This window comes from Sinohyriopsis cumingii, chromosome 15, assembly GCF_028554795.1.
Source record: "Sinohyriopsis cumingii isolate HCF-2022 chromosome 15, ASM2855479v2, whole genome shotgun sequence".
In the NCBI taxonomy this organism is placed as follows: Eukaryota; Metazoa; Mollusca; class Bivalvia; order Unionida; family Unionidae; genus Sinohyriopsis; species Sinohyriopsis cumingii.
The window spans coordinates 34,825,787-34,838,017 of NC_142975.1; the positions used below are offsets into that span (position 1 = coordinate 34,825,787).

Here is a 12,231-nt window from a genome sequence, read left to right on the forward strand (position 1 = left end):
TATGCCCCCCTGATACTTGTCCTCCTCACTTGGGTTTTTAAGATGTAACTTTACTGAGCTTGGTTGCATTTCAACCAGATTTTGCATGTAGTGTTATATTGGATGAGTCCTTGAATGAGTTTAATTTCATGTTTTTCACATTATAAGGTTATGGGTCCTCAAATGCCCATCCTTCTAACTTTGTTTCCTACAGCATAACTTTACTACGACATAATGCATTTTAGTCAAAGTTATAATGAACGTTTTTATTGATGAGATTCCATTTCATCATTTGCCCATCTTCAGATTTTGTTTTTCCAACAAAAGTTCTTTTATTTGTATACTTGCTAAGTAAGATGAAAAGAGTGGAACAGTTTTTGATGCACCCTTTACTACTAGCTCTATTTTATTTTCAGTGTATCTACGGCTCCTATGTCCACTCAGCTATCCTCAACACATTTCATCGAAGATGTTACTGGCTTCTGCAGGTATGAGGCATTTGATAAAAGTAGTGATATGTTTTACAGCTCGACAACATCAGTGACATACTGAGTTTTAATCATTCATGACATGGTTATGAGGAGAAATATTGAATATTCAATGAAACCAGTCTTAAAGGACAACACAGTGATAATATGTAATGGGCACCAGCTCATAAAGAAAAACATTCTGAACTTTGCTTTATTTCATCTTTATATTCAGTCTTTTTTTAAAGGACTCCAATTACAAAGGACAAAATATTGTGGTCATTTTAGTGTCTTACCCTTACAAGTTTTACTCTGTCACCATGGCACTTGTTATTTATTTGCCGGTTCATATCTACCATTATACATATATCAATTAATTAAAGATTATCACATTGTTAATGTTATGAAATAGTTATTTTATTCAAAGATCGATGTAAATATGATTGTTTGAGGTTCATTAGGGGAATAATTAAAATGTCAAATTGTTATTTTGTGACAAATCTTAAAACTATACAGTAGAAAAAAGAGTGTTTTATATTTGCTTTTACCAAGACAAGCTGCTATTTAGAATTCAGAAAATTCCGTAAAACATGAGGCAAGAGAATCCTCTCACAAAACACATGAAAACAGGGTCACACACATTCTTGTTTATCAATGGAGGTTGTGTTCTGCTTATTTATAATTTTCACAAGGCCAATTTACAGGAAAGTTTCCTGATGTTTCACTATGAAAAGAATTAGAAATGAATTAATGGTCTCATGATGGCTGTCTTAGCTACCAATGCTCTGTCTACTTAAAATTTAGGTGGGGTTTAACTTTACAAACATGTACATTAATTGAAGAATTTGATCATGTGACAGCTTTTGTGTTTGCATTCAGGTTTCATCCATTTACTCAGTGTAAAAACAATTTTCACAACCATTTTATTTTCATGACTATGGAAGTGTGAATAAATGTTTCTCTGTCAATTACATTATTTCCCAATACATGAACATTGGACATTGAACTATGCACTACCTCTACAATCAAACAATCCCTGAAAGACCCATCTGTAAATCATACAAAGGGAAAAAAGCTCTTGCTCAATACTTGCCTAATCACCACTAATTGGTTGTTTACCTGTGTAAGCTTATGCCTGAGTATGGCCTTAGGTTATGTGTATGGGATATAAACTGAGCTGTCCAATATTTTTGTTACCAGCCGTCATTGCCATATGCCATCCAGGTATCTGATGTACCGTATGTACCGGATGATTAAGGATCAGTCCTTTTGATGGGCATTGCTGCATACCAGCTCTCAGCACCGTTGTATGTGGAACCATATGGGGAGAACTGATCAGTCCATTTTATAGGCCAACCACCCATCCAGCCTTCTGTCTATCAGTACCTCTGTCCTACCATGCAGTTATTCCTCCAGTCTGGCAGAATGTATGTCATCAGTTGCCATGTCTTCAACACAGCTTGAGGGCCTGACTTGTTTAGCACACCTGGTGGGGAAATACTGGCCAATGCCTGTGGACAATGGTACTTCTACATGTACATTGATTCCCTCTTGTTATGTTGTATGCAGACTTGGAAGCTTTTGGCAGATGATGACAGTTGATACAATATTGCATTGACAGCCTTGATCTGCCTCCTAGCTCTGATTCTACCATGGATAGGCAAGATTCAGTTTTAAGGCCATAGTGGAATTTATGGGAATTTGACACCGTCCAAATGCCCACTGCCACTGTCTGTGAGCCAGAAGTATAAAGTCAAGGTGTTGATAGACATTAAAGATGAGGAAGAATATACAGTATTTTGCTCTCACCCATAGTGATTTTTGGTTGCTTTTTACAAAATCTAAAGCCTTTTTTTTAATAGAAAGCCTTTATCTGTACCATGTTGTGTATGCAAGTACTGCACACAGTTGGCAGTATACAGTATTTATGTTCCAAGTGTTGCATTTTACCAGTACAGATTACTACTCTGCTGTTCTACAACTTTAAAACTTGTGCAGAATACATTGGTGATATCATCAATGCTAACTTTACATCATTGGTACTTTCTTGCCCAGAGGAATAATTGGGTAATCAGCACACTTGAGATTTGACCGCTGATGTTAGCAAACTATAAATAAGGCAGAGTACCATTCAATGGCCAATGCTTTTACAATTTCATCAGTTCTGGAGACAAATACAATGAAACACATTTCATTGTATGAAATCCTCACCACTCTGTTGCTGTGATCCATTCTGATCAGTTCACCTCAGTTGTTTGGGGAACATATAGAAGAAGTGCAGAAGCAAGCTGTGCAGGATGTTCTCCTCTGGCTGTATCTTACCTCTTTCATTTTCTTTACTTCAGCATTCTTAGTCACAAAATATCTGAGGGGCTTCTGATTTATTTATCCATCCCCTTCCCCTGGTGTGTTCCCCTTCAGCCCCCAACAGATCCTATTAAGGCAGATATTCGAACATAGGAGATAATTATTCTCCAGGCTCAATTTTTTTCTAAAGGCTTTTTCTGGTGATCAACATGAAACATTTTAATGTTTGCCTTTCTGTCAAGAGGGAGGATTTTGTGATGAGTCTTGATTTGACCAATGCATACTTTCATGTCCCTACCCATCCAACTCACACAACATTCTATGATTCACCTTCCATGAACAATTCACCAATGGTAAATTCTCCCTTTTAGTCTCAAAATCTTGTCATAGAGACATTTGCAAAAATGGTAAGCTGCATCATTCCTTGTCAGGAGTGAATTAAACAAAACTGGTTATCTTCCAAAAACACGGTAAATTCTGTTTTACTGCAGTAAATGAACAATCATGCCTCACTTTTCACCACTGCCACTTCCTAGTGAGTTGGGAACAGTTGGATATTTCCCCTACCCAATACTTTTTCCACTTGGGTATAGACTTTCTAACTACACGATTCTTGAGCTCTCAGTTGCTGTCTCAAAATAGGAATTGGGCTGTCTATGAGAAAGTTTCTGCAAATCCTCCGCTTGGTCAATGCCGTGGTGGACTTTATTCCTCTAAGCTGGATATGCACCCTTTGCAGATGACTGTAGGCTGGATATGCACCCTTTGCAGATGACTGTAGGCTGGATATGCACTCTTTGCAGATGACTGCAGGCTGGATATGCACCCTTTGCAGAAGACTAGGCTGGATATCCACCCTTTGCAGATGACTGTAGGCTGGATATCCACCCTTTGCAGATGACTGCAGGCTGGATATGCACCCTTTGCAGATGACTGCAGGCTCATTGGTGCCTCTTTTCCCAGTCATCTAGATCAGCACATTACAATTTCAACCAAGATAAAAGTATGTCTTGCTTCAGTGAGAAGATGGTGGTTTATAGTAAGAATTCTTCTGGAAAAGCCCCACACTGGATGCATTAGTTTGTATGGATGCCAGTTTTGCCTGTTGGGGTGGGGTGGGGGTGCCTCACATCATCACAGTAAGTGGCAACTGGAGCCCTGAGAATAAGGCCATTTATATAAACCTTCTTGAAATGAAGGCTATATCTAATGTCTCTCAGTTTTGGAGAAACCAACTTTGCAAGAATCTGATCCCAGTAATATTGACAGTTCTGTAGTTGTCACCTACCACAAACAGGGTGGGACCAAACCACCTAATACAAGTGTCATGGTCTGGGACTCTCAGTGGCGGTGATCCCAACACATAATAACAGTCCACATGAGACACATTGTGATGCATGCTCAATGTTTTGGCAAATGCTCTGTCGAACGAAGGGACCAGTTGATCCCATTACCCTTTAATCTTTCAGATTTGCAAACTTTGGGAGTATCCTCTGTTAGATCTTTTTGCAATGTGGTAGAATCACAACCTGTTCACCTTCATCTCCCCAATCCTGTATCCAAAAGCACAGACTGGGGATACTCTGGAAGCCCATCGGGAGGGGATTTGGGGCTTGTGTCCACCAACTGCTCAAATCATGAAAAGTTATTCAGAAAATCAGTGACCAGACTTGGAAAGTAGTTCTGGTAACCACTTAAGATGAGACAAGTTCTAGGTTAGCTATCTACCCAACTTAGCAATGCACATCCCCAGAAAAATCCTGGCAAAATTCAACTTGCACAGCAACCCCATTCACATATACTTTTTTCTTATAAGGAGATCTTTGCATTAAAATTAGTTCCAACCTTCAGTTATGGAGAAAATCCCATGAGCAAAAAAGCCCTTCACTTTTAAAGATTTATTCAGAAAATGGCAGGTTTTCAGGGACTGGTGTAGAGACAAAAAAAAAAAGGATTTTTTGCATGGTTTATTTGTGTCTCTGGCTCAAGCTCCTGTTACAATCAGGAGATATCGCTTCATGGTTTTCAACACTTTCAGAGATCATGGAGGAGTGAATATAGGCAAGCACAAGAATCTGTCAGACTTTCCCACTACTGTAACTTGTTCTCCTACAGTTATTTTGAATGAGGAATGTATCTGAACTGTTTAGTAAAGTGATTGGACATGTATCCTCTGATAAATATAAATGAGTGTAAAATTTGCATATAATGAATAGAAAACTACATATTAGAGTAGCAATAATGTTTCATGCTTCAAATCCTGTTAAAGCTCAAGAATTTTCTTTCATTATTGAATGCACTTCCTTTGTGGCATAGAATCCATGCATATTCACCCAATATAGTTTGTATTAATAATAATAGTGACAAACTGTTTAATCTTAATTAAATTAATAACAAAGTATAGATCTAGTGGCATCCCTAATACAATTTATATATCAAGGGAAGCAACTAATTTAGTCATTTATTTGGACCATGTTTAGTTGTCTCTCTTGGATATTGTTCTACTGATGGAAATGTAGTAAAACCTGTCCTAACGGTCATCTTTACTGAGTGGTTACCATTCGCAACAGCGGTATTATTCCCCACTCTTTTCCAAGCAGATTAACTATATAAATGTACTGTGTATAACAGTCACCAGCCTTCTGCAGACAGTGACCAGGTGTTCTTTTCAACCAAACAATGGTTTTCGTTTGCCATAAGGCCCCAATGCCACCATTTTTTTGGTAAATTTTACCTTTCTTCCAATCTATCTAAAGTCTGGTAAGAAGGAAATGATTTGTTAAAAATGCTATCTGACATAAACTGTTCTATAAAATAATCAGGATGTTAGGTTTAAACGACATTCAGTTGTTTATTTCTACCCCTTAATTCAGTCAGTGAAGTGGCTCATAATTCCGATCTTTTTCTGGAGTGTTCAAAAGTTGTGATGTGATACATCTGACAGATTTTTTTAGTAACCGATAGCAAGAACATTCACACATTTAATTAAGAATGAATAGAGAGGCATGCCTGCTTTTTTAATGCGGATCTGAGAAGAAAGAGCATGCATTAGATAAAAAATAAGGTGAATATTGCTAATCAGTTGGGTTGCTGGAATATACATGGAAGTTATGTTTACAATAGTAACATCAAAACTTATTGCAGTTTTCAATTGAAATTGGTTCACCCACGGATGTCGCCAATCAGCATTGGATTAATTCATACTCATGTGAAAATGGCCATGTTCCAGGGAGAAATTACATGGCTCACAACGTGATGATACATCAATATTATCTGGTTTTAATGGAATCCAGTGATGTTTAGGACCAATATATTTTATGATTCAATTTTATTCTGATGATTTGGCATATATGACTTTTTGCATCTAACGGCAGTACTGGGGCTTTAAGTGTTCACAGGCAAATATCTATAGTGCTCAGCCAGTACAAAACTGAATTTTCGCTTCAGGATGAAAACATTGTCTAGATAAAGGAACATATTTGTATTGATGTTCAGCCATTTCTTATTTAGCTTGTATAGTACTCCAGTCACGTTGACATGGTCACTCAAAGGTGTCAAGGTCAAAATGGAGGCAATTTTTTATAATTAGGGTTGAGGGTTGAAGCAGTATATTTTGGGAGAAAGTACTTGTGTTATTGTAGCAGAGATATCCTAAAGTAACAAGTTTATCACTGTAGTTTGATAACTTCCTCTATTTGCCTCTCAATTAAATCTATCTCTGATGAGAGAAATGACTCATATCCATTTTCATTAGGGTTCGAGGTTTATGATTATTGAAATTTATACAACTTGGCCAGCAAAAGAATCAGCCCTTTGCTTTATAGTCTTATGTAAAGTGTAAGTAATTAGTGAAATTATTGTTATATCATGATGCACAAAGAAAGATTGGTGATTATTTTCAATCAGTATAATTTAATTTATTGGATGGATTGTGGTGAAATTACAGTAATCTTGAGTGGAAATTACATTTGGGAATAACATATACATATAATTTGTTTATATTTTCAAACTGTGCCCTTAAAACAATCTTGATAACGGAGTAATAATAATAATAATAATAATAATAATAATAAGCAAATAATAAAATGATATTTGGTACATAGTATTTGTTCAGAGACAAATTTTAAGAAGTGAACCTGTGTAAAGAAGTCACATGTGTTCAAATACCAATTTTTGCCTTTTTTATGTGTGGCTGCTGTTGACAGGTTAAACTTGAAACAATAATAGAAAATGCTTTTGAAAACAACTCCCAACAATAATGCCATAAATAATGTTTCAGATATTAATATAAATTCTCTAGTGACATATGAAGAATAGAAAAATATAAATTTTATTTAGCAGTCTGTTTAAAAATGCTAAAAATGTTTATGAATAATATCTCTGGATTGTTTTTCTTCAATCTAACTTATGTAAATTAGTAATACTTCAGTTCTTCAAACCGTCAGTATTTTCAGTACTTTGATTTGTCCCTAGACCTCAGGCACTCATCAGTTATGAAATATAATTGCTTTGTATACAGATGTTATCCAATAAATGTTTATCCTGTCATCAGAGTTAGATAATGCTGGTACAAAGAATATAATTTAGAGAATGGAACAGTATAATACATGATTTAAAGAATGGAGCAATATAATACATGATTTAGAGAATGGAGCAATATAATACATGATTTAGAGAATGGAGCAATAAAATACATGATTTAGAGAAAGGAGTAATATAATACATGATTGGGGGAATGTAGCAATATAATACATGATTTAGAGAAAGGAGCAATATAATACATGATTTAGAGAATGGAGCAATAAAATACATGATTTAGAGAAAGGAGTAATATAATACATGATTGGGGGAATGTAGCAATATAATACATGATTTAGAGAAAGGAGCAATATAATACATGATTGGGGGAATGTAGCAATATAATACATGATTTAGAGAAAGGAGCAATATAATACATGATTGGGGGAATGTAGCAATATAATACATGATTTAGAGAAAGGAGCAGTATAATACATGATTGGGGGAATGTAGCAATATAATACATGATTTAGAGAAAGGAGCAATATAATACATGATTGGGGGAATGTAGCAATATAATACATTATTTAGAGAAAGGAGCAGTATAATACATGATTGGGGGAATATAGCAATATAATACCATGATTTAGAGAAAGGAGCAGTATAATACATGATTGGGGGAATGTAGCAATATAATACATGATTGGGGGAATGTAGCAATATAATACATGATTTAGAGAAAGGAGCAATATAATACATGATTTAGAGAATGGAGCAATAAAATACATGATTTAGAGAAAGGAGTAATATAATACATGATTGGGGGAATGTAGCAATATAATACATGATTTAGAGAAAGGAGCAATATAATACATGATTGGGGGAATGTAGCAATATAATACATGATTTAGAGAAAGGAGCAATATAATACATGATTGGGGGAATGTAGCAATATAATACATGATTTAGAGAAAGGAGCAATATAATACATGATTGGGGGAATGTAGCAATATAATACATGATTTAGAGAAAGGAGCAATATAATACATGATTGGGGGAATGTAGCAATATAATACATTATTTAGAGAAAGGAGCAGTATAATACATGATTGGGGGAATGTAGCAATATAATATATGATTTAGAGAAAGGAGCAATATAATACATGATTGGGGGAATATAGCAATATAATATATGATTGGGGGAATGTAGCAGTATAATGCAAAATGAATTTAGTACTCTTAAGTAATTTGCTTGAACTAGAACATTAAAAGCTACTCAACAATGTAAAACACAAATTCTTAAAGCAGCAAATATCACTGTAGCTGTTGGTATGTTAATAGCAATCCTTGTTGACAATACATGTAATTGAATTGTAACTGATGTTGCTACACAGACATCATTGGAAAATGTCAGTACACTTTGTATTCTGTACATGAGATGGTTTTTAAGTTTTGTTTTCATTTCAGCAAAATAATTAAAAAAAATAATTATAATTGGATTTATTCATGATGTATATTGGTTTTTTCCCCACTCAGAATCCAGATGTTGTTCTAGTCCACTACCTGAATGTCCCCTACCCTAATAACACCAAGCTGAGTCTCCCAACACTGTCGTTTGCCAAGGAAAAGAAGGAGTGGACCAAGGAAGAAATGATGGAACAGCTTCAGCCAATGTGTATGTTTTCTGCAATCATGCTAAGTGACTTTTAGTTCTATGTTATAGACCAGAAGAGCTTATGGCATGGCTTTTTGTCCATCATTCATTGTCTGTCCATTTGTTAGCACAAGGCTTAATATTGTTACTCTTAAACTACTTGGTTGTTTGCCATGAATCTTAATACACAGTTTCATCCCATTGTCTGATTTGTCCTAAATGAAAATGGTGCTGCCCAAACATCCAATGTGGATGCCACTGTTGGCCAGCTTTAAAATATTTTTAGTGCCACTCATCATCAGACGGTCATATTGACATGACATTTTCATTAAAACACTTAATATGATGTCTAGTTGACCCTAAATGAAAATAGTCCTGATCTTACTTACAGTATGTTATCGCTACAAATCCTTGATGGATGGTTGTTTTTGTTAGTTGTTGTAGGGTTTAACACCATTTTTAAGCACACAATAGGCTATACATGGCGGCCAGTATTAATGGTGGAGGAAGAACCTGGGAAAACCCCCGGAAAGAACCACTGACCCACGAGAAGCTACTGGCAAGCTTTCTCACATACCCACATTGGCTGAATCCAAGACTCAAACCCACGCAGACAGAGGTGAGATAGCAGTGATCTGTAATGGAGAGCGCTTTAGACCACTCGGCCACTCGGGGACCACATGATGGAAGGTCATATCAGCATGGAGGTTTTATCACAAGACTAGTGTCTAGTTTCTCGTTAGTCCTAAATGAAATTAGTGTTGATCTGATGTAATATGGACACCTTGCAACCATCTTGAAAATCTTGTCATTATTCGTCTGAAACATAAAGTCATGGTTGGTCTTGAATAAAAATGTGCTAATATGGGCTCCAATATAGCAGCCGTAGTATTCATGTTGAAAATCTTGTTTTTCTTCTCCTCCGTAATGGATGGTCTTATTGACATGGGTCTTATTGACATAGACTTGTTGAATAGTAGCAAAAGAGTCTAAAAATATAATCATCGCTGTCCAATACTGAATTCGTCCATCTCCATTCAGATCCTGGTTTTCACTTAAATTCAGTGGAGGTCGTCATTGGTACCTCATACATTTTAATCTGCCTTGATGGTTCTTACAAAATGTCCACATATTAGAGCTTTGCTATTAGGTTTAGTCTGAAAATGTCTTCTAGGAAACACCAACACATTGAAGCATCTGTCTGTCTCTTAACTCATTTCATAGGGTTCATACGATCTTTGAAAGTCTTTGACAGTTTGGGAAAAGTGTGGTTGCATTTTCAAGGCCCTGAAAATTTGGGAAAATTGAGCAATTACCCGGAGGTATTTAAAGGTCTTTGAAAATTGAAATAAACCCAAACATTTTAATTTCTTTCCATAAATAACAAATAACATTGTCCAAGGTTGTTAGATTCAGATGTAGTTGAGTTTTCCTGGTTTCTTTCTTTTGATGACCTCCTCAATTTCATTGCCACCGCTATAAGAAATGAGCATTTGCTTGGCCATCCAAAGTTGGCCATGGTGGTGACTTAAATAACACATGCACTCTTCATCAAAGCAAGCCGGCTGCTACAATCTTCAATAAAAACAATGCACCCTTCATCAAAGGAAGTCAGTACCATAACTATTTTCAGCATGTTTTTTGTTTTCTAATTTGATGGTATTTGTTTTTCATAGTCATATTATTATATATGTTTTAGGTGTTATCTAATGTTGTAAAGCTCTTAGAGCCTAGTTGCAGATTGTTAAATAAAACATAGATTTAAACTATATACCAAGCAGCACAAGTCAGAAAAACTATTTAGAAATAAATACATTGGTTCTTAAACAGTATTCATTCCCTTAAGAGTTAGACATGGTGGGAGGGGAGGGAAAGGATGGAATAGAATTGCAACAATTACAGAGGTTCCTGACAAGCATATACTTTCCACTATCACTTTTTATTGTACTTATCATCTTCAGGTAAGGCCTAGTGATTCTTAGGGCTGTCCTGGTTGAGATACATTGATCTCTTTACCACCAAGATGGCCAGTTTGGTCGGAGCATAAAGGGATGAAAACATAGATTGACACTTCCATTTATTTCTGCCTTTCCTATCTTTACTCTTCTATATTTCCTACCTACCACCATAGTGGCCTAAGTGGTTAGAGTACTTGCTTCAGATGCAGGAGGTTATGGGTGTGAACCCCAGCCAGGTAATACCAACTTATAAAAATGGTACTAACAGCTGACTTGCTTGGTGCTCAGCATTAAGACATTAGTGTTAGGACTGGTCAGCCTGGTGTAAGGATATTGTGATTGGGTGGGACATGATGCTACATGTATGGAGCATGATCCCCAGTGCTAGACATCACTATAAACTGTCACACTGTAGATATTGTGCAGATGTGATTAAAATTGTTAATGCTACTTTAAACTCCCAAACCACACACTTTTCCTACAGCAAACATATTTCCTATTATCTTGACCAAGCAGCATCTGTTGTCTGATAGTGATGAATGCCACATCACTGCAGATATAGATTAATAGAATGGGGCTATTTGTTGAGGAATTATTATATTTTATGGCACCTACAGTATATAAAGCTAGAATCTTGATATAATTGCAGATTTTCACTGTTGTCAAGATGAATTCACACACTCTGAATTTGTTTGTACTCAAAAATAAGCAGACAAATTAAATCATCATGCCAGTTCATTTAAGTCCTAATTGTTTCCCAGGTTGTTTTCACTTGTAAAAAGTTTTGATTTCTGTAGTGTATAGCTCATGTATACAGAATCATCCCATTATTGTAAAAACATAGTGTGGATATTTAAAAAAGCTTGTCAGTAGGGTTGGTCGTTGTTCTCATTATTTTCTCATGTTCTTCCTCTACCAGTTAAAATGGCTGCCATAAACAGCCTATCGTGTGCTGAAAAATGGCATCAGAACCCACAACAAAAGGACTTCAACAGGCTCTAACTAAATTATAATAATGCAGGCTAATTCATTATGATGGGCATCAGGAAAATGGAAGGCATGAATTACCGTAAATAGTTGTCAATGCTTCATCCCAGTTTAGCTTCTTTCATCGATGCTGGTATATGTTAATTATATGGGATTGGAAAGATTGATACTTGATTTAAGAAGTACAAAACCAACTACCACCCAAATTCTTGCTTTAATTTCAGTTTCATGTACATTCTATTGAAAATACCTAGTACAACCATGTCTTTCAAGACAAGTTCTTGAATATGCATAAATTTGTCAGGCAGTATTTTTCAGTAAGCTGCTGCTTGTGTTTGTAATTTTTGTATGTAATTTACAT

At 35.8% G+C, this 12,231-nt stretch overlaps 1 protein-coding gene across 4 annotated transcripts in view; it reads left to right on the top strand.

Annotated features, from left to right (window-relative positions):
- The window catches only part of LOC149781586 (calmodulin-binding transcription activator 2-like), a 164,885-nt gene that overhangs the window by 70,828 nt on the left and 81,826 nt on the right, over positions 1-12,231 (top strand). For all 4 annotated transcript variants that reach the window (XM_089935635.1, XM_089935633.1, XM_089935636.1 and 1 more), the window contains exons 6-7: positions 396-467; positions 8,808-8,946. In XM_089935635.1, coding sequence (XP_089791761.1) covers positions 396-467; positions 8,808-8,946 — 211 coding nt within the window. The remainder of the gene's footprint in view (positions 1-395; positions 468-8,807; positions 8,947-12,231) is intronic.